The sequence below is a fragment of the Trachurus trachurus genome (genome assembly GCF_905171665.1).
Source record: "Trachurus trachurus genome assembly, chromosome: 8".
NCBI classification, from domain to species: Eukaryota; Metazoa; Chordata; class Actinopteri; order Carangiformes; family Carangidae; genus Trachurus; species Trachurus trachurus.
In genome coordinates this window covers 4,033,696-4,060,600 of record NC_139905.1, presented here as the reverse complement: position 1 = coordinate 4,060,600, position 26,905 = coordinate 4,033,696, and the positions used below count along the sequence as shown (strand labels likewise).

Sequence of the window (26,905 nt, the reverse complement as noted above, 5' to 3'; positions counted from 1 at the left end):
TTTCATCAAGCAGTCTCTAAATTTCCCTCTAAAACAACTCTGTGTGGTAACGTTGTGTTATTATCTCATAGCGTGGTGAATGTGCAGGTCACAACTTTTTGTTGGTGGATTGTGTATTTGATGAGTTTGATGCAGGGAAACCAAAAAATCCCATTATTAGCCTCCGTAGCGTAGCTCTGAGCAGCTCACGGCTCTGCTCTGCCGTTCTAAAAACACCTTGCACCGACAATTAAAGGTAACAAACCTACTGCTATGACTATAGGGATTATGGCAATGGGGCGAAATTGCCAAAAATGTTGAACTATCTCTTTAAACTAAACAAACCCATCCTGATCTTCACACACACACACAAAACAAAACAAATCACATGCTACACACACGACAGCGACCTGCGAACTCCTTCAGCTTCTGATCTGATTCATTAACAATAATAACGATAACTTCCTTTTCATCACATCGACATCAACGACTTCCCGCCAAAAAACTAAAGAAAATCCACTATCACCACTTCTACTTTTTAATCTGATCTTTAATTATTGATTTGTTATTGATTTTTATTTTAATTTAATCATTGATCTGCAGTAAGCCACTCCCCCCCGGAGCACCACAACCTGTAAAAACCTTTTTTCTTTCCCTAACTCACCTTTTATTTATGATACATATACAATTATTGTACAAGGTCGTCTACGAGCTACAGAGAGAGAAAGACTGGATTGATTTGATTTGATTTGATTTGATAAACCCCGCCCCCCCGAATGTCACAGTGCATCATGGGAGGATGAAACAGCAAGAAGAGGAAAAAGTAGAAGAGGTGTGAGGTGCTTTGAGGTGCGTTCAGGGGCAGGCGTGTTGTTTCCAGCGTCAGGTTTCATCCTCCTCCTCCTCCTCCTCCTTCTTCTATCGACCGGCTGCTTGATTCGTTTTAACACATTGACATTTATCGATTTATTCATTCATTGTTTTTGTTTTGTTATTTCTTGGAAAATATTAAGCTTCTTACAGTAACAAGAAAAAAGGCAGAAGAACAACAACAACAAACAACAGCATGAGACAAACGAACAGTTCCCTCACAAACAAATGAAAAATTAAAATGAACCAGCAGGAAAAAGGAAAATAAAAACATAAAGACAGAGTTGAGAGAGAGAGTTGTGTTTGGCCTCGTCTTCTTTATAAATCTCATCTGTTTCTCTTTCTGAAGGACTGAAGGCAACAACGACAACGACAGTAATGAAAAACAACGACGACAAATAGGAGTTGCTTTGATTTCCAGTTTCACTACGATACCCATAATGCAGTGCGGTTCGGTTTTTTGAGATAATTTCACTGTTTCCAGTTAAAGAACAAAAACCACCTCTTCTCCTTCTCCGTCTTCTTCTTTTTTGTTTTTATGCAGGATGTTGGACACAGAGATGAGCCGAGTTTATCGATTAGGCAGGTGGTGGGGGGGTGAAGGGGGGGTAAAGGGGGCGGGGCTAAGGTGGAAACATCCAATCAGAAACAGGCAGAGAGGTCGGCACAGACGGACATGGAGGTAAAGCAGAGACAGAAAGAGACAGAGGAACGTCTGTTAGCAGGCAGAGTGGAGGAGGGGGGGGGGGGGGGTGAGGATGATGATGAAGATGAAGATGTGTGTGTGTTGTGTGTGTGTGTGTGTGTGTGTGAAGGTGTCATCACAGGACAGATCAGGGAACAAGAGTAAAAATCAAGAGAAAGCGTAAAGATGAGATGGCACTGGGCTTTTCTTTCCTTTCCTTCCTTCTCTCCTCCTCTCCTCCTCCTTTCCCTCCCTTTCTCCTCCTCCTCCTCTCCTCCTCTCCTCCTCCTCCTCAGATGGCCTCCACGTAGTTGGCGGGCAGCATCCCCTGCTGGCCCGTGCGCTCCACGCGGCCGTACATCCAGCCCTCGTCGATCTGCTGCACGTCCATGATCACGTCTCCGTCCATGAAGGAAACCTCGTCCTCGTCGGCCGCAGAGTAGTCGTACACGGCCCGGTAGCGCTTCTAGAGGAGGAGAGGAGGAGAGGGGGGGGGGGGGGGGGGGGGGGGGGGGGGGGGGGGGGGGGGGGGGGGGGGGGGGGGGGGGGGGGGGGGGGGGGGGGGGGGGGGGGGGGGGAAGAGGAGATGAAGAACGTAAAGAAAAACATTGAAGAGGACATTGAGAACTGAACTGCTCCAACAAAATCTCCAAAATATTAACTTTTGTGTCACAACAATTGAATATTTACATCAGAGGAGTTCACAGAGTTTTTATTTGATTTCAAACTGATCGATCAGTTTTTCGAACGAAAAATTCCGCGACAATAAATAAGTCTCATATTAATGTGGATGAATCTACGTTACCACTTGTTAATGGTCCATTTTAGATAAATATATGGTTTTGTCTCTATGGTTATTTTGTTATTATTAGTGGTGGTGGAAATGCTGGGCGAGCCGACCAGCGTTTCTTTACTTTCGGTTTTGTGGCGAGTCATGAGAATAACGCCGCCGAATCTCCGTTTATGGTCGGAACTACGACGGTATGTGATCGTCTTCCAACCTCTGACTTTAATTCTTGATGAATGAAAACATGAGTCTGTCTTGCGCCGGTCAAAGAATTTCACGGTGCGGAGGCTCATAAATGTAGTGTGGAAACACTTCGCTTTTCCAAAACTCCTCGTTGTCCCTTTAAATCAAACACAATAATTACCGTACAATTCGGAATATAAGTCGCAGTCTACTTTTGAGGGTCTCAAACTGGGAAAACAAGGTTTTCTATTCCTATTTTTTTAACAACAACGTTATAGTTATTCCACAAGTCTCCAACGTGAAGTTTCTGTGCTGCATTGTAGCGCTTGTTATTTTAAATTAAAAAAGAAAAGAAAAAAGAGATTGCGGGGTAATTTGAATAGGCTACTGTACATTTAGTGCAATATAGCGCACGTGTGTGTGTGTGTGTCTGCACGTTAGAGAGAGACCGAGTCCTGCCGAAGGAGGGGCTAACTGACAGAGATGAGAGAAAAAAACAATATTTTCTGTGAGAGACTATGGCGGACCCAAACGAGTCTTGCCAATTAATCAAAAAACAAAACAAAAAACACCCGCGTAGTCATATGCAGGTACAGATCACCGTTTACACCGGTCACAACTGAAAACGCGGTGGAAACGGGGTTGAAGTTTACCTCGGTCTATAGGTCGCACCGGTGTATAACGCACACACAACTTTTTAGATGAAAACAAAAAAAGGGGGAAAAAAGTGCGACTTATACACTGAATTTTACGGCAATATAAATCAATAAATCTTGATAACGAGTTTGAACAGCGATCAGTGACCTACCCCTCCGGCGCTGCTGGGCGGGGGGCCAGCGGCCGCCGGGCGAACCGGTTCAGGAGAAGGTTCATAGTTGTAGTTCTGGGATCCTGCAGAGGACTGGTAGGAGGCTGGAGGAGGAGAGGAGGAGAGGGTTAATGTTAGTCTTTTATTTTATTAATATTATAAAAGAAACCAAAAAACTAAACATAACAAATATAACAGAATATATACATATATACACACATCTATTTACACAAACCAAGTGAAAATAGGGGTTGAATGTAGCGCTGCCCGTGTACAATTAAAAGATTCAACACATTTTTTTCACTTGTGCTTTAAGCTTTTCTCATTCAAGTGTATTGCATTGATAAAAAAAAACAAAAAAAAAAAACCTTTGTAATTTCTTTAACTGCAGTGGTTAAACGTTACTTGCAGGTGGGACCTTCTTGCGGGGATTTTTAAATCTCGTTAAGTCAGAAAAATAATTACTCATAAATAGGGCTGTCACTTTTTCTTCGACATTCGAATATTCGTTCGAACTTGGGGTGAAAAGTTCATATACGAACAGTAATTACCTGCTCGATATGTAGGCTGCAGCAAAGATACTCTATTTACCGTCGTATGTATTCGTTTGTATTCAAATATATCCGAACGAATTACGGGTCATTCGATATTCGTTCAAATCTCATTTTTCTAAAAAGTGACAGCCCTACTCAGAAAAATGGAAAAATAAATGACTGTGAAAAACAGAGCTTCTTTCTTTTTTTTAAAAAAGTGAGTGCAATACGCTTCTGTATCTCATCATGTAGGAGAATTATATCTTTCGCTTTTAAGTTTAAGCTTTTATAGCTAGTTAAAGTTACAAGTTCACCCGACAGCATTCATAAAACAGGTGACTAATATTTTCCACTTCCTGCTTTTACAGAAACAACAGTTCACATAAAAACATCTGTGCAGACGGCTGATTAACACAGGAAACTAAATGTAGAATCTTAAATTAAACTTCATTCATTTTATTCCTCAGTGGGTGTGAATCTACTGTTCACATTCATTCAGTCCTGACACGTTCTGATTGGCTGCAACCTGACACCTCCTCTTCCTCCTCTTCCTCCCTGTGTTACACTATAAAGAGTCCTGACAAACACGGAGCAGCAGCAGTGACACTAGTTCCTCCTCCTCGTCTTCGTCTCCTCCGTCCCAACACGTCTTCACGTTGCGTAACGACTCAAACTAGAGTTGAGCAACGAGCTTTTCTTTCATAATCACAGATCGACTGTTTACAGGAGGAAGAGGAGGAGGAGCAGGAGGAGGAGGCGTTCAGGGCGCGTCGGGACAGATCTACTGTGTGGTTACCTGGGCTGGGGGAGCTGGGCTGGGGGGGGGGGCCCTCTCCTCCCATCTTCCTCTTCTCAAACTCCTCGTGGTATTTTATCTGCAGGAGACGAAACACAGAAACATAAAAACCATCAGGCCACAACGATAATAATAAAACTTTATCTATTATCACTTTTCTTAAAAAGGTAGGAAGAGTTTAACAGGAAGAAAAAAGGAGGAATTAAAACATCATTGACACAGGAGAATTAAAATAAAGGGTTAAACTCCTCTTTACTGGAGGGTTTATGAGGCAGTTATGAGTTTTTAACATGACTGGATCAGAAACTTGTCTCGTGTGCAATTATTCTAGTTTGACTAATTATTTTAACCTTTGTTTTTATTCCACTCTCTTTGTTTTCAGCACTTCACTCACTCTCATCTATTCAGTCTTTCTACAGTGCATATTTTTAGTGCCATTTTGAAAAAGATGAGTTGATGCTTTTGAATTATTCTTTGCATAGTGTTGTTTTCAATAAAGCTTTATTTTTTTTTTTTAGCTATGTCCGTTTTGATACGTCTCATCTCCTTGGTCAAAGCCACTCAACTTTGGTTTGACTGATTTCACCTGGTGTAAATAAAATTGTTTTGAATTTTTTTTTTAGTTATCTGCTTTTGCAAATGAACTCTTCATTTATATATTGAGCGGGGTATTTAAACTGCTCTCCCTGCTCATGCCGTTCATGATGGCTCGTGAAGGGCAGCGAGGTGCTCTTCCTGCCTCAGGCGCGTGGAAGAGCAGGGGGTCCCAGAACAGTACCATACCACCAAATAAAACTGTGCAAGTAAATAAAGATTATTTTGACAAAAGTGGTCCTGTCTGATCTATTGTTCTATCTATCCGTCCACCTATCTATCTTTCATTTTTCTTTGTATCTTTCATTTTTGCTTCTATCTATCTTTCTTTTTTCTATCTATTTTTCAGTGTTGTATCTTTTTTCATTCTATCTTTCACTTTTCTTTCTTTCTATCTATCTCTCTTTTTTCTATCCATCTTTCTTTTTTCTATCTATTTATCTTTCAATTTTCTTTCTTTCTTTCTTTCTTTCTTTCTTTCTATCTATCTATCTATCATCCAGTTTTCTTTCTATCTATCTTTTAATGTTCTTTCTATCTATCTTTTAATGTTCTTTCTATTTATCTTTCAATTTTCTATCTATCTATCTATCTATCTATCTATCTATCTATCTATCTATCTATCTATCTATCTATCTATCTATCTATCTATCTATCTATCCATCTCCCTGTCTGTCTGTAGTTCTCTCTCCGTCCACCAGGGGGCTCTCTCTCTCTCTCTCTCTCCTCCTGCTCTCCGCCTGTAGGTGTGGCGGCGGCGGAGAGAGACAGAGACAGAGAGAGAGAGAGAGAGAGAGAGAGAGGAGGAAGCAGCTTTTGACGCTGAGAGGAAATGACATGTCAGCGGCCGGATGTCGAGTGAGCCCAGAGTTGCATAGCAACCGTCGCTGACACACCAGGAAGAAGAAGAAGTAGATGACGACCAGGTGATGAGAGGAAGAAGAGGAGGAAGAGGAGGAAGAGGAGGAGGAAGAGGAGGAGGAAGAGGAAGAGGAGGGAGAGGAGGGAGCTCATGACTCAGCATCTTAACTCATCTTCTAGTTACAGTGAATTTAGGTTTTTTGTGTTTTCTCCTAATGAACCTGAACTCATCGTCATCATCACGTCGACTGCAGCTGCTGCCGAGACAAAAGGCTGCGTTCACTGACACCGCGTGAAACAGAGCCACACTGATGAACTCTGCTGTAATAAACCCTACACACACACACACACACACACACACACACCCTGCCTGGCTCAAAGGCCTCAGTGTGTGGACGGACAGTGAAGCTCTCAGCTGCGTTCAAGTGCAATATGCTGAGTGAGAGTGTGTGAAGGAGATTATGTTGGTTTGTTCAGAGGGAGGAGAGCGAACAAAGAGTGTGTGTGTGCACAGGAAGTAAACACACACACACACACACACACACAGAGGGCGGTTTGTTCCTGAGGCTGGATCACACCGACGAGGTTCAGTCTGATCTCAGATTATTAACTCTAATCAGAGTTTATTTATTGAAACTGGGTTTGAAATGAAAAGTTACTGTTGTTGTTGCTGCTGCTGCACTTTAAATTAAACTGGTTTAGTTAAAAGACTAAAAGAGTTTGTGGTTTTATTTTAAAATGAGTTTAATCAACAGGTCCAAGTGTTTTAATCTTCACTGTGAAACTTCTCCAAACTGCAGCTGTTAAACGTTAAAGTTAAACGTCCTCAGCTGGAGGTTTGAAGTCGACCAGAGATTAAATCTAAACTTGGTTCAAAGTAAAAACTAAACTGAGCTTTAATCTGATGTTATTAAACTGTAAAACTGGTTTAGTTGAACCAGAACTTCAGTTTAAACCAGGATTTAATCTGTCACAACCAGACGTCCAGTTCTTCTTCCTGCACTTGCTCCGTGTGTGTGTGTGTGCGTGTGTGTGTGTGTGTTCCCATAAATACATGAAAGATATGTAGATGTGTGTGTCAAGATCATGTGTGTGTGTGTGTGTGTGTGTCTTTCTTTTTCTCAGTCTCAGTCACGCGAGATCTTTCATCACATGAAAGCAGTAATTACCCATAATCCTCCACACTCATTATGTCATTAGTGAGGTCGCTGCAGAGCTGCAGCTCCGACGCACGGGGTCAAAGCTGAGAGAGGCGGTGTTTCTGTTCTGTTTTTGCTCTTCCAGTGGAATCTTATATTTTACGTTTCCATGGTTTTGGTAGTCGCAGTAAATTAATGGGTTGTTTTTTTTGTTTTTTTTTTCAATGAAAATCTGTAAAACGCATGGATCATCACACCAATTGACATCCGTGTTAAAGGCCCCATGCTGTGCACTTTTCTCTGGGTTTATTTCCCTAACAAGATGTATCATTGGTTTTGAGTACCTGTGATCTGCTTAATATCGTCTATATTGCCCCTTTCTGTTGCCTCTTTCTGGAGCTCTAGCAGGCACAGGTCATTTGGCCAATCAGAAGAGAGAATGAGAACCTCTCCTCTGATTGGCTGACTGTTTTTGCGTGGCGTGTGGTCGGGCCAATCACAGGCAAGTAACTGAAACTTAAGCTGCATTCATAAAAATTGAAAAAAAAAACTGGTCGCGGTGGGCGGAGTTACCTTGTGTGTGACATCACAGAAAGGAGGAAGTGCTATCTGCTCGTCTTAAAGAGACAGTTCCTACAAATGGGCGGTGTGTGTTTCTCCGTTTATGACCAGTTTGATGCATGGGGCAGGATATACGTGGCCCAGAGACCTCCCCAAGCATGAAAAAATAACCACAATCACATTTTTCATGCCATGGGGCCTTTAAAAGCCAGCGTTAATGCTAGATCCATGATGCGTTTACCGCAACTATGACAACGACTGAAAACCATGGAAACGTAAACGTACAATTCCACCGGAAATGCAAAACCGACTTCGGGGTTTTAACCATAGATGACGTTCGGAAACTTGTGGATTAGATAGAGAGCCGAAGCAGAAGCAGGAAGTAACGGCACCATGGGACCTCAACTTGGAAAAAGTCTCCATGTGAGTGAACGGGAGTCAAAGTTTTATTTCTAATGTGAGTGAACAGTGTGATGATAAAACTCTCTGTCCTCTACCTGTTTAAAACACCACGGTTCATGAAGAGAAACCAGCAGTTTGTTGTAAAACGGCAACAGAAGAATGTATTTAGTGTGAAGACGCTCTACGGACTACAGATCTAAGGTCGCCATGGTGACGTCACCTACGCCACCTGGAGTCTTTCTGGTTACAGATTCTAAGGAGTTTTATTCTACAATAGTTTTACAACAAACTGCTGGTTTCTCTTCATGAACCGTGGTGTTTTAAACAGGTAGAGGTCAGAGAGTTTTATCATCACACTATTCACTCACATTAGAAATAAAACTTTGACTCCCGTTCACTCACATGGAGACTTTTTCCTAATTGAGGTCCCATGGCGACGTTACTTCCTGCTTCCACTTCGGCTCTCTGTAACTGTAACATCAACAACACACCTGTTTATTTACATCTAAAAGCAGAAGTGAGATCTGATCACAGCTGATCAGGTGTGAACAGACACTCAGAGCCGATCACTGTGATTGATCAGAGGTGTGACCCTGCTGAGGCTCAGAGGAGCAGGCTCAGGTTCAGGTGGAGGTGAGCTCTGTCTCTCTCTGAGCTGTGACGGTTTCTCCTGCTACATTTGATTAAACCGTTGAAAAGGCCACTAACGTTTGTGTTATGCAAACTCCTGAACTCAACGCAGCTCAGATAAAACTCTGAGTTTGATCTCTGGTGTTCAGTCTGGACCAGAGCTCAAACAATGACTCATCATAAAAGCGCTCATGGCCGTCACACAGAGCGCTTTTATGACTCAGACAAAATATCAGGTGGTTAATAAGAGTAGAGATTGGAGTTTAGGATGCACATACGGGGCAGATGTGCATCTTTACACCTTTTTCAGTCATTAGCGGTGGTTATTAGTCCACGCTACATTTTGGCGACTGCGCTCCTCTCTGCCTCCCATCGTCTCAGGAAATAACACTGAAGGTTTATTCTCTAGTTTCTAACAGACTTAATGAAACCTCTGCCCTACAAAGGCAAAGTGCAGTATCTGCATTTTTTAAATTTTTGTTTGTTTTTGACCAATCAAAAGTGTGGCATATTCTCTTCAATCTGGTAGAATTTGATATTGGTACTGCTAAAATTTCCAGAGTTATGGGCTTTTTTTTTTTGCTGTCCATCCAAAAAAGCACCGTGAAACCAAGGCAAAGTGCAGTATCTGCCATAAAACGGTCAAAATTGGTCAGAAAGACAAACTACAAAATAGATTTAATTCAGTCCACCTTTATCTAATCAATTATAGACTTGGTAGTTATTCATAATTTGATGCTTAAAAAGAAAAACACAAAAAGCTGTTTTTCTTAGTTTGGCATTTTTACAGGTAGCCTACTGCACTTTGCCTTTGTAGGGCAGACCTATCGTCTCCCTGCCTACAGTTCACCCCGAGGAAACCACCACACATTCTTGTAGAAGGTTTGAAAGTTTCGAGGCTCGATCCAAAAACGCTTTTACACAGCAAAAAAACGTGTTGTTTGACCCGAAACTGTTTAACGCTACGAAAAACCCGAACCATGGCGTGATGATGCAGTTTGATCCAACACTAGACTGTAACTCTAACATGACATTTATTTAATCCTTGGTTAACTGGGTATTAATTCGTAACCGATTAGCAGATTGACTTCTCAGCAGTTACACTACTATTCACACAGAGTTACAGTTACATTGAGACTTACATTGCTGATCTGATCCTGCGTCTTCTTAATTCTCTGCAGCTCCGGCGTGTCTGCGACCACGCTGAAACCTTTTCCTTTATTCTTCTCAAAGTCCTCCTTGTAGTAAACCTGCAGCACACAAACAAACACACAAAACAAACAGTTTGACTTTAGTTTCAGTGCGTCGCAGCTTCAGACTCTTCCAACAAAACAACCCATAATATCAGAGTCGACGTCGCTCTGAACGTAACTTGCTGAGTTTTAACGAGCTGCTTTTTGGCTTCATAAAGAAACTTTACGGCAGAAGGAAAAAATGGTTTTACTGTCGACTGTACTGCTTTTTTTTTTCTTTTTTACAACAACATGAAAATCCTGACACGACGTCAAGAGTTTTAATGGAAATTAAAACGCCACTAAAATTATTTTATTGCCATTTTATTGGAAAGTGCAACCTTACATCTTCTGTATTTTCTCACATATTTCTAACACTATTCTACAGTTTGTATATGATTATTATTACTTTTCATCTTTATGCACTTAATGTTTTGACCTCATTTCTCCCAAGTATTTGATTCCAGTTCGTTGTATTGACTGAATTAATACAGATCAGTTTATATTAAATCATTAGGACAAAAAATGACATTCATTTCATGTTTTTAGATTTAGAAAAGATCAAATTAAAGTTGTGTTCTTCAATGCGAGGACTTGAAACCATAATAATAATAATGTAGATATTTTAGTAACAGTGTAATACTCTCCTAAAAGGTTGCAGTACACTGAACAACATTGCACATTAGTTAGTTTTACACCACCTTCCTGTGCGATATTTCACAATAAAAGCCCAATTAAGAAATGTCTCAGAGCGCCCGAGGTTGACGTGCACAGGTGTGACTCTGCGGTAACATCTGGATTCGGACTCTAAAGCCGAAGCGGTGACACGACCATGGCGGTCAAACGGTGAAACGCTGCTGCTGCATGAAACAAAACCTCACACACTCGTTGTTATATTAATATAAACAGCGGTTAACGCCGCTCGGCTCCTCGCTGCGGGGACAAAGGTTCGGTCCTGAGAGGGGTCGACAGAAAGGAAGCGTTCTGCATTTTGCACAGTGAAACAATCTTTAAATATCTGAACCCACACACACACACACACACACACACACACACACACACACACACACACACGTCCCTGTGAAACCAGAGCGCCGCTGGTTATTTATATATTAGTGAAAACACCGTCGCTCTGCGTCTGTGACAGAATGACTCGTCATCCTCACTCACTTCTCTCTGCAGCAGAAATTACCACATTCTCTGAAAAAAGTTGCAAACTTTCTTTTTAATTCCTGAAATAATCTGGGTTTTTTTTCTATGTATGAACTATGAGTGTGTGTGTGTGTGTGTGTGTGTGTGTGTATAAAGAGTGTGTGTGTGTGTTCTTGGTTGGCCACACGTATGCTGCTTAGTCTTTTGTGGTGACGTGTATTTCCTGTTTGCTTACATACAGGACGTGGCAGCGACCATATATGGTCACAATGAGAGAGAGGTAGTGTATGACAAATCGTGTGTGTGTGTGTGTGTGTGTGTGTGTGTGTGTGTAGTGTGTGTGTGTGTGTGTGTGTGTGTGTGTAGTGTGTGTGTGTGTGAGTGTGTGTGTGTGTGCCCTGCCCTGCCCTGACCCTGAGGGCAGCAGCAGAGGAAGCGTCCAGCCTCAGATCTCTATCTGACTCCTCTGTTCTGACTGAAGCTCCTTCACTCTCGACCTGCAGACAGGAAGTCACAGGGCTTTTATTCTGAAATCTAATCTGCCACTCGCTCGGCACTTCCTGTCGGCTCAGGCTGCAACGACTCCATGACGACGACGACGACAAACTTTATTCTGCAAAGACGCACTAAGACTGCCCTCTTTCCCTTCCATTCCTCCATCTTTCCCTTCCATCTCTCTATCTTCCCCTCCATCTTTCCCTTTCGTCCCTCCATCTCTCCATCTTTCCTTTCCATCCCTTCATCTTTCCCTTCCATCCCTCCCTTCCATCTCTCCATCGTTCCTCTCCATCTTTCCTTTCCATGCCTCCATCTTTCCCCTCCATCTTTCCCTTCCATCCATCCCTCTTTCCCCTCCATCCATCCCTCTCTTTCCCCTCCATCTCTCCCTCCATCCCTCATCTTTCCTTCCCATCCCTCCATCGTTCCTCTCCATCTCTCCATCGTTCCTCTCCATCTTTCCATCTTTACCTTCAATCCCTCCATCTTTCCCTTCCATCTCTCCATCGTTCCCCTCTATCTTTCCTTTCCTTCCCTCCCCTCCATCTTTCCCTTGCATTCCTCCCTTCCACCTCTCCATCTTTCCTTCCCATTCCTCCATCTCTCCCTTCCATATTTCCCTTCTATCCCATCAGCTCTCTCTTCCACCCCTCCACCCTTCCTCCCCTCGTCCTGACGCTTTGTGATGACACGACGTGGTTGTTATGACTCACAGCTGATGTCATGATGATGTCATGATGATGCGTTATTGTTGTGGTTTTTGCGTCGACTAAACGTACGGACGTAATCTATGACGAGGAAGAAGAGGAAGATTACCGTCTCTCTCCTCCCTCCTGTTTTCATCTCAGTCTTTATTCCTCTCCTCCAATCAGATCTCTTCTTTCCCTCCCCACCCACACTCCCATCACACCCCTCCTCCCTCCCTCCTCCCTCCTCCCTCTCTCCTCCTCTTCTCCTTCTCCTCTCATTCATTCATATTTTACTGCACAGCCGTCGTCCTCCGTTATAATCTTCCTCTCCACTTTCTATTTGCATTCCTCTGGCTTTTCCTTCCTCTGGGGATTTCGCTTTTATCTCTTCCTCTTTCACCCTGCACCCCTCCCTCCCTCCCTCCCTCCCTCCCCCTCTTTCTCTCTCCGTTGGTGCCTTCCTGTCTCTTCCTTTTTTTCCTCCTCCTCCCTCGTTCATGTCCGCCTCATTGCTCTCCCTCCTCCTCCTCCTCCCAAATTCACTCTCTCCAGTTTCTTTATTTCTCTCCTTCTCTCTCTCTCTCTCTCCATCTTGTTTCTTTCTGTCTTGTAATGAGGTGTGACAAACCTCTACCCTGCTACCATAGCAATACGGTTCCCGTAGCAACACAGCGGCGGCGGTGGCGGCGATGGGCAATGGCGAGAGGTTAGATGACCACAGTTCTCCATTAACACCTTCAGCACAATCACATCGTCTCAACATCAAACTGAGATTTGTGGCATTTTTTCATGAATGAGTGTGAAGTTAAAATAAGTAAAATTATTTAAAAAAAAGATGAAACTGTGATTTAAAAGTTTCAAATATGACGTGTACATCTTTTGTCCGTTTTTAAATCATTTATTGGGATTTATTTGAAAGGTAAAAACGACTAAAAAGAATAAAATACTATTTTAAAAGCAAAAGTTTATCAAACATGATGTGTCCCTGAAGCATCTTGGTCTGTTTTTTAGTTTTTATTTGATGTATTGGGATTTATTTTAAGTTAAAAACCACTAAAATTGGTAAAAGAGTTTAAAATACTATTTTATACACCCAAATTTAACAGGAAACTAAACATGAGGTGTTCCTGAAGCGTCGTGGTCCTATTAGTTGATTTATTGGGTTTTATTTTATAGTTAAAAACAAGTAAATCTGATATAAAGAATAAAATAACATCCTAAAAGCTCAGGTTTATCAACTATGACATGTTACTGAAGCATTATGGTCTTTTTTCTTTAGTTTTTATTCAATTTTAAAAGTTTAAAACAAGTAAATCTGATATAAAGAATAAAATAACATCCTAAAAAGCTGAAGTTTCACAGGAAGTTTTTCCAACATGACGTGTTCCTTCAGGGAATCTGTTCGACCTGGAGCTTCTCTCTGTCTCTTTCTCTCTTTCTCTCTTTAATCACTTCCATATTTCTCCTGTAGCCCAAATAAAACGCTGCAGAATCTCTGAGTGGATTAATATAATAATCTGTTAACAAACATGAGAAGCGGCTTCAGATCTGAGGCTGTTTATTGTCACAGTGAAGGACGGAGAATTAAAACACAGTCAGCAGCAGATTAACCTCCTAACTGTTTATGTTTGAGCAGTAGTGTAATGGTGAAGGTGGTGAGGGGGGGTCGGGGGGTGTTAGGATCTACAATCCATGTAGAAAAACACCATCTGTCCCTCTGTTATCTCCTCCAACCCCCCCACTCTTCACCCATAAACCCCGTCTCACATACAAACACCCCCAGACCTTCATCATCGATTCTTCCTCAGTGTTAAAATGTGTTTTATCGTCCTGAGACGTTCACACACACACCTTTACTAGAGCTTCTTCCTCCTCTATTTTCAAAAAGTATTTTTCCTAGACCTTTGAATGCAACAAAAACGCAATAAAAAAAGCTATTTTTTCAAAATAAAACTTCAAATAAAAACTAAAAAAACTAAATAATGGCTTGTTTTTTCAATATTTGTTTCCAGAATCAAAATAAGAAACAGATAACGAAAATATTTTCCAATTTCCGTTTTTCTGAACAAATGGAAAATAGAAAAAAAACTAAAAACTATAACGAGTGTTTCATCCAATTTGGATATTTTGATTTGATGCAAGGCGTGTGAACCGGGAAAGACTATTAACCATTTGATTTTTTTAATACATTTTTTAGATTTTTTAAAATACATTTCTTAGTTATTACCAACAAAATAAATTTAACTCTCAATATTTTGTTTCCATTGGTGGGCGGGCAATATAGTTTTAACTTTTTGATGTCTTTTTGAGTCCCTTGCTCTTTCTTTTAGTTTTTAGTATGTTTTTATTTGAACTTGTATTATAAGTATTTTATTCTATTTATTGCACCCCGCACTTTCTTTCTTTCTCTTCTCTTGGATATGTTTTGCCTTAATGTATATTATGTACTGTGTATGGATGTTTTACATGTACACGGCAGCTGTTACAACTCCCTTGCCCAAGACAAATTTCCCCTTGTGGGACAAATAAAGTTTATTTGATCTTTGTTTCCTTCCTGTTTTACTTTTTTAAACTTTGGACCTTATATTTTCTTCTTCAGTGTTTCGTTTCGTTCTCATTCGTTGTCTCGTCTCACCAACTGAAACTCTTAAATTACTAAAGTTCAGTCAATCACTTCTCCCCCTTAATAATAAAACCAATCGATGTTGTATTTTATATCGTTGGAAAGCCCGATTAGTCGACTTTACAACGAGGTGCAACCTGTAAGACTCGTGCATCGGTGAAAGGAGCAACACAGCTGAACGTGTGAGTAGCGCCTAAAGAAAATGAACGAGGAGAAATGATCGACTGAAATAACACTTTCTGTATGTTGATGTGTAAACATGTAAAACTGACTCACAGATAGACACAACTTTTCTACTTCTACTTCCTCGTTTGTTCCACAGAGTTAAAAAAAAAACACCCTTTCAAAATAAAACCCCGTTCTGTCACGTGACCTCCTGAGAATCGTCTGTGTGGTTTTTTGTTTCTCGCGGTCGCGTCGTCGATCAGAGTCGTTCCTAGACGACTGAGGAACAGATGTGATGATGGTGTGAATAAAGGAGAAGTGAAACGTGGTGTCACGGCCTTCAGGCGCGATGACCGTCTGACACTCAACCCTCACACCATCACATAACAAACACACACACACACGCACACTTACACACTTATATAAATATAAAATATAACAGGTTACACCCAGGCGGCGTGTGAAGGGTTAATCCTGCTCCTGTGAAGACTGTGTTGGTGAGAATAAATCAGCGACTGTGTCAGAGCCGTCTTTATTAAGCCAATAACACATGACCCAGTTCAGATGGATATTTTGGTCTGATGAGGGTTTTTTCTTCTTCTTTTCTTTTCTTTTTTTTTTTTGGTCACAGAGTTTATTTGGGTCTTTTGTTATTTTAGCTTCAGCAGGAACGACTTCAGCTTCACTGGTGGTGGTGGTGGTTGTTATATTATATTAACATAACAAACTCTACATTTATAGGACTGTTATCTGGTTTGTGGGCGTCGTAAAAAAGGCAACGCACAAATAAAAACGTACGAGGAAACGACTGCAGAGAGTCGAGTTTGTGTTTGTTTTGTTTCCACAAACAGATGCAAAACCAAAACCAGCTTGTGAGTTAGTGTAGAGAACTAGCGGTCTTTATTAAACTAAAATAAACTAAAACTCCTCTGAAGATGACAGTAACATGACTCTAGTTTCTTATCGGACTGGAGCGGAGGTGAGAGGAAACTGAAGATGTTGTGAAACAGACTTGAGCAAGATCCTATTTGTTGGTTTCAAACTAACTTTAAGTCCTGGTATCATCTCTTTTAGGGAAGTTCGGTGCCTCAGTCACTATACGCCAGAAATACGTTCTCATTTAGTTCCTTTTTGGGGGGTTTTTTAAGTCTCATTTCCGGGGAAGAAGATCTACAATCTACACTGCAAAAACTCAAAATCTTTCCAAGAATATTTGTCTTATTTCTTGTCAAAATGTCTCATTTCTAGTCAAAACTAATCTCTTTGCACTTAAAATAAGACTCATCACCTTAAAATGAACTCGTTTTTAGATAATTTTCACTAGTTTCAAACAAATTTTCACTTGAAATAAGTAGAAAAATCTGCCAGTGAAAGCAAAAGTTTTTCGTGCTTGTTACAAGAAAGAAAAACTTGCTCCACTATCAGATTTTTCCGCTTATTTCAAGTGAAAATTGGCTTGAAAGAAGTAAAAAGTGTCTAAAAACAAGCTGCTTTTTAATGTGATGAGTCTTATTTTAAGTATAATGAGATTTGTTTTGACTAGAAATGACATTTTGACTAGAAATAAGACAAATATTCTTGGTAAGATTTTGAGTTTTTGCAGTGAACCCTCTCTCCATCTCTTTTTTCCTCTCTGAGCCAATTTCACGCTCGACTTCTCCGCTGCGTCGTCTCTGAATTAGACCGACTGAGTTCATCAGGACGTTGCCTTTTTGTTTTACTCCCTCGTTAATGGTTATTTAAAGGGTTAAACAATCTCTCTTTCTCTCTCCTGATTGGCTGCTGTGTGCGGTGAGGTCACAGACTCACCTGGCTCTGCATCTTGCTCTGCTGTTTGAGGCGGAGGTTCTCTGGAGTGTCAGCCACACAGGTGAAGTTTGTCTTGGGGTAGTGTCTGCAACACACACACACACACACACACAGAAACACACAAACAGACACACACAGAGTAAAGGCTGTTAGTGCACTGTAAATAAACACACACACATGCACATGCACAGTGAACACACACACATACACACACAGATGCCAGTTTTTACTCAAGACTCCCACTGTGATTCAGGCCTGGAGGAAAAAACACACACACACACAGCACAACAGAGGTAGTGTGTAGTCTGTGTAAAACACACACACACACACACACATAAATACACACACACACACACACACACACACACACACACACACAGTGGGGGTAATGTGTGTTATTCAAGGTGGTCCTGAGGTGCAGCCCCTGTAAACAAAAGGCAAGTGAGTTATAACACACAATGCTCTGTCAGAGGGAGGAGAGGAGGAGGAGGGAGAAGAGGGAGGAGGGAGGAGGTAAAGGAGGGAGAAGGAAGAGAAGGAGAAGGAAGAGGAGAAAGAAGAGGAGGGAGGAGGAAGGAGGAGGAGGAAGAGGAGAAGGAAGAAGAGGAGGGAGAAGAGGAGGGAGGAGGAGAAGGAGGAAGAGAAGGAGGAAAAAGAGAAAGAAGGAGGAAGAGGAGAAGGAAGAAGAGCAGGAAGAAGCGGAGGGAGAAGGAGGAAGAGGGAGGAGGAGAAGGAAGAGGAGGAGGAGGAGAAGAAGGAAGAGGAGAAAGAAGGAGGAAGACAAAGTGTGTGTGTGGGGGGGGGTCGGGGGTCTTCAAGGTCACAGTTCTTTGAGCAGCAGGTTTGTAAAAATCTCTCACATGGACACGACCCTGTGAGGAACAACAGGAAGAGGAGCAACACACACACACACACACACACACACAGGGTCAGAGACAGTGGGCGAGTGTGGATGATGTCATCGCCCCCCCCCCCCCCCCCCCCCCCCCCCCCCCCCCCCCCCCCTCCCCCCTCAGCAGAGCGTGAAGTCTCTTCCTCTGAATGAATTCTGGGAATTTTCTAGTCAAGACGCCACAAACACCGACCTCCCACACAACTACTACACACACACACACACACACACACACACACACACACAGAGCTTCATTCATTCATCACACACACACACACCTGTCCACCCTGTGTGTGTTTGTGTTTCTCTGAGTGAGCGCTGCCAGTTCCAACGGCTCCTGAAGGCAGCACAGGCAGCTCAGATGGACTCCACTTCCCAGCATGCCTCAGGGCGCTGGCTGACCTCGAAAACACACACACACACACACACACTCTCTGCCGTGCCTCTGGGTAACCCATTAAAAAAAGAAAAGGGGGGGGGAGCAACTGCAATATGTTTACGGTTTCCTTGACAACGTGGCAAACAAAGTGATTATGGGATGGAACGAAGGGTTGTGGTTGTAGATGGGTTTCACTCACGACTCAACCTGACAACAACAAACTAGATCTCTCACACTAACACACAGACACACACACACACACACACACACACACACACACACACACACACACACACCTCTGTGTCACTTCCACTTTTCTTATCTCAGCGTCTAAATGTTATTTTCGTCTCATTCGTCTGTTCATACATCAACAACTTCTTCTTCTTCCTCTTCTCCTATGACTCTGTGGATCAATAAAGTTTTTGATTCTAATCTTCTAGTCGGGATGTCACCATCACTTGTTTTCACTATTAACCATTAATACGATTCCTAAATCAAGTCAAGTCAGCGCCAAAGTAAAGGAAAAAGCCCAAATACAGGTTCATTTAATACCAACGTAACACTGAATCGATAGGAATTTAAATGCAAAATAAACCCAATAAAATAAACTTAAACATTTGGGGGGATTAACAATTAATTGATCCTGTATTACACGGCTCTATTGAATGCTGCTCTCTGATTGGTCCAACGCTGCGTTCTGCGGTCCGTTATTTCTGTATAATGACCGTCGTCAAGTATAACAGGGCTCCATACAACCTGTCGGGGTTTATTCCTCTGAACTAAACATTATCCCTTACATATTAATAGATACTTCGATATTTTGTGTAAATAATCAGTAATGTAATTAAATTATGACTATATTTAATTTTACACATTCATAGTGTCATGGAATTAATTAATGCGTGATAATCGTGACACTGTGATTATTTCTCTGATGATAATCGTACTGAAGAAATCTATAACCGTCACATAACTTCTTCTAAAACGATGTGAGAATATTCTCAGTCTCTACGGATCGATGAAGGATCATTGATGACCTGTACTTCACACTCACACTCAGCTGCACAGATGATGCTCAGTTTGTTAAAGAGATAGTTCACCCAAAATTGAAATTGCACTCGTTATCTCCTCCCCCTCATGTGGACTAAGGGCTGGGAGAAGTTTCAAAGTCCTCCGTGGCTTCTCTGAGTTACAGGGGGTCTCGGCGTAGCAGTGCATGTCCATATAACGGTCTGCTGATATTAAATAAGTCTATATTTCAAGCTTGTTTTGTAGCGGAAGCTCCTCTTCCCGGTTCGTCAAATTTGGATGAACCGGGAAGAGGAGCTTCGAGAAGCTTCCGCTACAAAACAAGCTTGAAAAATAGACTTATTTAATTTTTTTCGGGACAATTTCGCATTTCGGGGCTTAAATACAAGACGGACATTACATACGAGCAGCATGGAGGTATTTGGATGTTTTTTGGTGTGTCTTTTTGTTACGAAGACAGTTGGTATCCATTTGCAACCGTTATATGGACATGCACTGCTACGCCGAGACCCCCTGTAACTCAGAGAAGCCACGGAGGACTCTGAAACTTCTCCCAGCCCTTAGTAATTTCAATTTTGGGTGAACTATCCCTTTAAAGAATAAACTGCACATTTGTTTGGATCAATATCTAAATACCTAAAACATGTGAACATTGATCATAATAACAATATTGATGATAATAATAATATAAAGTGGGTCAATGTGACACTGTCTTTGATGACAGTGGAAAACAGCGTCATTTCTCTGGAGCTGGGTGTGTCGGTCTGTGGTGAAACACACTTCCTGACTGAGCCTCACCAAAAACCCCTGCTCAGTTAACACTGCTGTGTGTGTAAGAGAGTGTGTGTGTATGGCCTGAACACACACACACACACACACAGTTCCTGTCATATTCACTGTGTCTTCACCAACTGTCCTCATACACTCAGAGAGTCACTACGTCGACAACATGTCTGCAGATATGAGCTGGGAGTGACTCAGTGTGTGTGTGTGTGTGTGTGTGTGTGTGTGTGTGTGTGTGTGTGTGTGTGTGTGTGTGTGTGTGTGTGTGTTGTGTAGCCAGGTAACACGGTGCAGCAGAGTGAGTGACACATGCACAAACTCAAACCTGTGAAACACTTCAAAACAAAACAGAAGAAAAAGGGGAAGTGATCAAAATGGAGGGATGAGATAACGGAGGGATGGAGGGGAGGAGAGGGGGGGTGATGCAGGAGTGACGGGGGGTGGGGGGGGTGGGGAGGGACACACACATGTGATAACACACACACACACACACACACACACACACACAGAGGAGCAGCTGCCTACTGTGCAGAAGGAGGACGGGTCTGACTCGGGAGATGAAGAGTTCACACCTGTAAACAGCTGCAGAGGTTGGAACGCATCATCAGGAGGAACAAGACACACAGACACACACACACACACACACACAGACACACAGATACACACACACACACACACACACACACACACACACACACACACCACTGCTCCGTCCAGTCCGTTTATCCCCCGTCAGGACCCTGTAGGAACAGATTGACTCCAACGACGACGACGGGCAGAAAGTCGCCACAAAAGCACTGAAAACCTGTTTCCATTACAAACACATTACTACAGCTGCAACAATTAATCACACAATAATCCATTACTAGATTAATCGACTATTCTGATAATCTAATAATCGGTTGGAGTCGTTTTTTTTAAAGAAAAACAGTAAAAAATTCTCTGATTTCAGCTTCTTAAATGTGAATATTTCTGGTTTCTTTGTTCCTTTATGACAATAAACTGAGTCTCTCTTTGGTTTGTGGACAAAACAAGACGTTTGAGGACGATGTCGTCTGGTGGTTTGAGAAACACTGATTGATGTTTTTCAATATTTTTTAACATTTTATTGACCAAACTACTAATCGATTAATCATTGAAACTAAATTTAACACTTTATAATAAGTACACATTATTAAGCATTAGTTAAGCATTGATAAATACTGAATTCTTCATTTATAACACATGAATACTCAGTAGTATGTAGTTTATAAACACAGTTAGTGCTTATCAGTGATAAGTAAAACATTTTTAACTGTTTATAAACTACATACTAATGAGTATTCATGTGTTATAAATGATGAATTCAGTATTCAATGGTTAACTAATGCTTAATAGTGTGTACTGATTATAAAGTGTTACAGAGTTTTCTGCAGCAAAACCAGATTACAGAGTCGACTGGACACAGCAACACCATTATATTATATTATATTATATTATATTATATTATGTATTAATTGAATTAAAAACATAACAGAAAACCATGTGACCGTCCTTTTATATTATATGTGTAATGTTTTGAGCTCTTGTTGAGTTATTTATGCTGCATTGTGTTTATATGGTTGGATCATTTTCTTATGTCAATATTGACTTTAGAGTATTTTTATCCTGTTGATTTAAAACAGACAAGGCAAAGAACCTTCTGGAGCTTCTGTAACATTAATATTCCCGTGCTGCAGACTGAACCGTGGGAATCTGCACCGCCGCTTCTTCCTTTTCCAACACGACGCTGTGACGACCCAGTCGACAGTGAACGCATCGCAACAGCCTCTAATCTGATCTGATCTGGTTGTTTATTAACGACGTGTTTTATATACGGAGCGGAAACTTTAAACAGCAGTAAGGACTCTAAATCACACACAGAGACACACAGAGAGACAGAGAGAGACAGAGAGAGGAGGTGGTGAGGTTAATATGGGATGTCGGTCGTTAAGGCAGCGACCCACAGCCTCCAGGGGAGAGGAAGAATTCTTCCTGCTTATCTGCCCTCCTAAATCTACCCACAATCCCCTCCTGTGACTCCGGTGCATAATGAGGAGAGAGGAGGAAGAGGAGGAGGATGATGAAGAGGAAAAGGAGGAGGAGAAAGAAGAGGAGGAGGAGGAGGAAGAGGAGGAAAAGGAGGAGGAGGAAGAGAAAGTGAGGGAAAGGAGGAGAAAGAAGAGGAGGAGGAGTACATAGAAAACAAACAACTCCTCTATCAATTACTCAGGACAAATACAGGAGTCATGATGAAGGAGAGGCCTGCACTCCTCCTCCTCCTCCTCCTCCTCTTCTTGATGTTTACTCTAATTAACCTCGATTTAAACAAACGGGAAGAGGCTCAATAAACAGTGAAGAGGAGGAAACGACAGAAATGTTAGGAAGAAGACGAAGAAGGAGAAGACTTCCTATCCCTGATGGAAATAACAATAAGCAAGTTCCCTCACTTTAATGTATATAGTTGTCTTTTTAAGATTGTTAAAGCGATAGTTCAACATTTTGGCAAATTGGCCCATTGCCATAACCCCTATAGTCATAGCAGTAGGTTTGTTACCTTTAATTGTCGGTGTAAGCTATTTTTAGAACGGCGGAGCAGAGCCGTGAGCTGCTCAGAGCTACGCTACGGAGGCTCATGGGATTTCTTGGTTTCCCTCATCAAACTCATCAAATACACAATCCAACAACTCCACAACGCTCTGGTGGACAAGTTGTGACCTGCACATTCACCACGCTATGAGATAATAACACAACGTTACCAGACAGAGTTGTTTTAGAGGGAAATACAGAGACTGATGATGAAAAACTGTCCCTGAAGGCAACGCACATCAGAGGTTTTTCATGAATTTCCCTATAGGTTAAGTCCAAATAAAAACTGTGTTTTTCCTGCACTTTGAAGGGCTGGAAAAATTATATTATAGCGAACAATGGAACTGTGTATTTTTTTTTTCAGGTAAAACCTCTTTTAGGCCGTGAAAATAGGCCGTTTCTTTGGGTCTGTTCACAACACTGTATGTTGTAAATCTCTGGGCAGGGCTATTATGGGCTGGCGTTGCTAACGGGAGGAGTGCAGAGAGTCTTCTACTGCAATTAAAGTACTTAGGGGCTATTTGTAGATCATACAACCCCACTTTAAAAAAATGATACTATCCCTTTAAGTTTTATATTTGACCGTGAGTTAAATACATAAAGAGGAAATCCAATCGTTGCCACGGTTCATTAATTCTAATAATTATCATCAGGTCCAGTAAACGTGGAACAACAGAACAATGAGTCGAAGTAAATTTGTTCTTTTCAACACTTCAGTATTTTTATAAATGAAGTTCTCCTTTAAAACAGTTTTGACTGCAGCCGTCGTTAGTCCAGATCAACAGATTTACGGTCGTCATTAGGTTTGTTTCATTCTCTCTCTCTCTCTCTCTGTTTGTTCGTCGTCTTCCATCCCATCATAAACAGGTGCAAACAGCTGCACAAAGGTCGGATTAGATTAGAGATGAGACGATTAGAAACAGAAACGACACGATACGACACATTTGTTTAACCTGGAAATTATTTACATGAGAACATGAGGAGGTTTTTATCAGATGACACCCAGTAATAAATCTGGATTTGGTTTCGTTTATAATATTTATACGTGTATGTAAAAAAAACACACAACAGTTTGTGTGGAGATGGAAACGATGTGGAGTTTCCCTCCTGAGCCGGAGCGACTCGTCCTCATGAGGATTTAAAGAGACAAAACAGACAGAGAGAAGACGGGAAGAGGACGACGAGCGAGTCGAGGAAAAATCGGGGAAGTTGGTGGTTGGTTGAGTTCCTGGAAACGTGTGAAACGTTCGCTCAGCTGTTAGTTACTGAAACACACACAAGAGATGACTCACTGAGGAAAACAAAGCGCTGTCAGAGAGACGATGATGATGTCATAATAAAGTTCATTAGAAGTCGTAGAGATTCAGTTCAACCACCAAACAGCAGAGTGAAAACTGGACGTCCTGTATTCCTTCTTTCTTTTAATACGTTTAATACAAGTAATCTAGTACTTGCTCATAAAGTAATGAGAGTACTGCAGTAATGAATGACCCAACTTTGGCTTCAGACTCTAGAGAACCAGATGTTTGTTAAAGGTCGGGTTGGAGATCGTCTTCTGGAGCATTTTTTTAATAATTAAAATTAAATAATCATGTAACGTTAAGAAACAGAGTTGTTTTAGAGGCAAATGCAGCCGGAACTACTTTCCAAACATGGCTGTTGGGCGGAGGGATTTCAAAAGCGCAAAGTAGTTCACGTAATGTTACATAACGTTGTGTTATTATCTCATAGCGTGGTGAATGTGCAGGTCACAACTTGTCCACCAGAGCGTTGTGGAGTTGTTGGATTGTGTATTTGATGAGTTTGATGAGGGAAACTAGGAAATCCCATAATGAGCCTCCGTAGCGTAGCTCTGAGCAGCTCACGGCTCTGCTCCGCCGTTCTAAAAATAGCTTGCACCGACAATTAAAGGTAACAAACCTACTGCTATGACTATAGGGATTATGGCAATGGGCCAATTTGCCAAAATTGAATGAACTATCCCTTTAAACTGTTGTGAATAAATAACCAGATGAGATTACCAGGTCATTGTGTTCGCTGAGTTCCTGGCCATAAACTCCTTCGTAACTTTCTCCTCATTGTTTTGACTCTTTTAATAAAGAGTTTTACGTCACGTCATCGAAGAAGTGACATTTATACTTTACTGCAGACAACGACGACTTGTTCTTGGTTTGAATCTGACCTCAGATCAGTCCACAGCACAGACACTAGGGGTGGGGGAAAAAAATCGATTCACATAAATATTGCAATATCTTTGACGATTTTTAAATACATTTTTTTTTTGAATTTTTTTTAAAATATTGTGCAATGTGCATTTGTTCACCTTTTTTACATACAGAGAGTCCAGGTTTTGAAAAGGGTTTAAGTTCACTTTATAATGGAGTATGTTAATTTATTATAGGCTCCTACAGTGTTTGTGTGCAGATAAATGTTAAAAATGCTAAAGACTAAAAATCGAGAGAATCGGCAATATCGTAGAATTGCAATTTAAATGGAATTGGCATCCAAAAAAAATCATAGAAGAATCGAATTGGGAGAAAAGCATATCGTCCCAGCCCTAACAGACACACAGCAATAACACAACCATAACAACAGCAGCAGCAGCAGCAGCAGCAGGACGACGCCTCCTGATTCACTGGCAATAAAAATAAAAAGGCATTTAAAAAAGGCAAAAATGCAAACGAAGCTTCATGTCAGAACATGAAACAACAAAACGACGACTCCTCCTCTCTGCATTCCCCTCACTCACACACACACACTGAGGAGGGGGGGGGGGTCATTAGCAGTAATGGTTGTGGGGGGGGGGGGGGGGGGGGGAATAGGGGATTCCTCAGATTCCTGATGAGCACTTTACTGTGAGAGTCGGAGTCGGAGCGTGAGTGGACACGCTGGCGTTCACACACACACAGCCACCGACAGACACCGCCGCCGCCATCGTCACTGGAGAGGAACTTGAGGAATTTCTTTTGTTGATACCCCCCCCCACCCCCCCACAAAAATACCCCCCCTCCTCCTCCCCACCGAAGAGGAGGAGGAGGAGGAAGAGAAGAGGAAGAGGAGGAGGGATGAAGCCACTTTCCCACACCACATATAGATGCTTTCTGTGAGGAGGGGGGGGAGCAGGAATAGTCACAGATAAACAACAGAGAGGCCACAGTTGGGCTCAACACACACACACACACACACACACACACACACACACACACACACACACACACACAGAGACAGTATATAGACTTACGCGTTGCAGTATGGTCTCTTCTCGAAGCCTTTGTAATTCTTCATGTTTAGAGTCATTTTGCAGACCTCGCAGCTGAAGCATCCTTTATGCCAGTACTGTCACAGAGAGAGACACACACACAGAGAGACACACTGTTAACAACACAACTCTAACTCATTCCTATTCACAAAAAGCACAGAGACACAGAGACAGTTTCTGGGAGTGAAGCATTGTGGGAGTTCGGTTCAGTTCAGTTCAGTTCAGTCACACAAAACAAAACAAAACAAAAGTGGAACTTCCTCCTCTTTTCTCCAACAAACTGAAACGTTTCTATTTATAGGTCGACGGTGTGAACGGGTGAAAACACCAGAGCTGCAAATGTGACGATGATGATGACGACACACACAGACACACAAACACACAGAGCTCAGGGAGTCGATGCTGCACCTTCTGACTTTTATTTGTCTCTGCAGCTCCGTCCGTCTTCATCTTAAAGGACGATTCAACTCTACTTTCTAATATTTCAGCTCTAACTGAATGAATCTGAAGATTTTCCTGTTCTGCAGTAGTTCTGTCTGTCCCTGCATCGCCATGGCAGCGTATGATGGGAGCAGAAAATTTAACTTTTTTTTCTTTGAGAATTTTTTACCACTTTTTTTTAAAATGATTATTAATTTTTTAAAACTTTTTGAGAAATTTTACCACATTTGTATAAATTGTTTTTAACCTAATTTCTTTTTTAGAATTTTTTTACAACCTTTTTTTTGGGAGGGGGGTATAATGTTTACCACTATTATTCTTGAACGTTTTTGAAGAAATTGTACCACTCTTTTCCAGAAATCTCTCAATCTCATCACAATATTTCCACAAATTCACGCCACTGGCCCTAATTTGAACTTAAACTGTTCTTCAGTCTCAGAACAAATATTTGTGTATTTCTGGTGTTTGCTTCAAAGCAGGGGTCCGTGGTCCAGTGTTTCCGCTAGGACTTCTTATAGG

The 26,905-nt window shown here is 41.7% G+C and overlaps 1 protein-coding gene across 1 annotated transcript in view; it reads right to left on the bottom strand.

The window, feature by feature from the left end:
- Nucleotides 1-270: 270 nt before the first annotated feature.
- Nucleotides 271-26,905, bottom strand: part of LOC310989676 (LIM and SH3 domain protein 1-like) — a 43,459-nt gene continuing 16,824 nt past the window's right edge. The window contains exons 2-7 of the mRNA XM_083976815.1: nt 25,928-26,022; nt 16,997-17,081; nt 9,971-10,078; nt 4,642-4,720; nt 3,313-3,416; nt 271-2,000 (exon numbers count right to left, since the gene is read on the bottom strand). Of these exons, the coding sequence (XP_083832941.1) occupies nt 1,827-2,000; nt 3,313-3,416; nt 4,642-4,720; nt 9,971-10,078; nt 16,997-17,081; nt 25,928-26,022 (645 nt within the window). The 3' untranslated portion in view covers nt 271-1,826. The remainder of the gene's footprint in view (nt 2,001-3,312; nt 3,417-4,641; nt 4,721-9,970; nt 10,079-16,996; nt 17,082-25,927; nt 26,023-26,905) is intronic.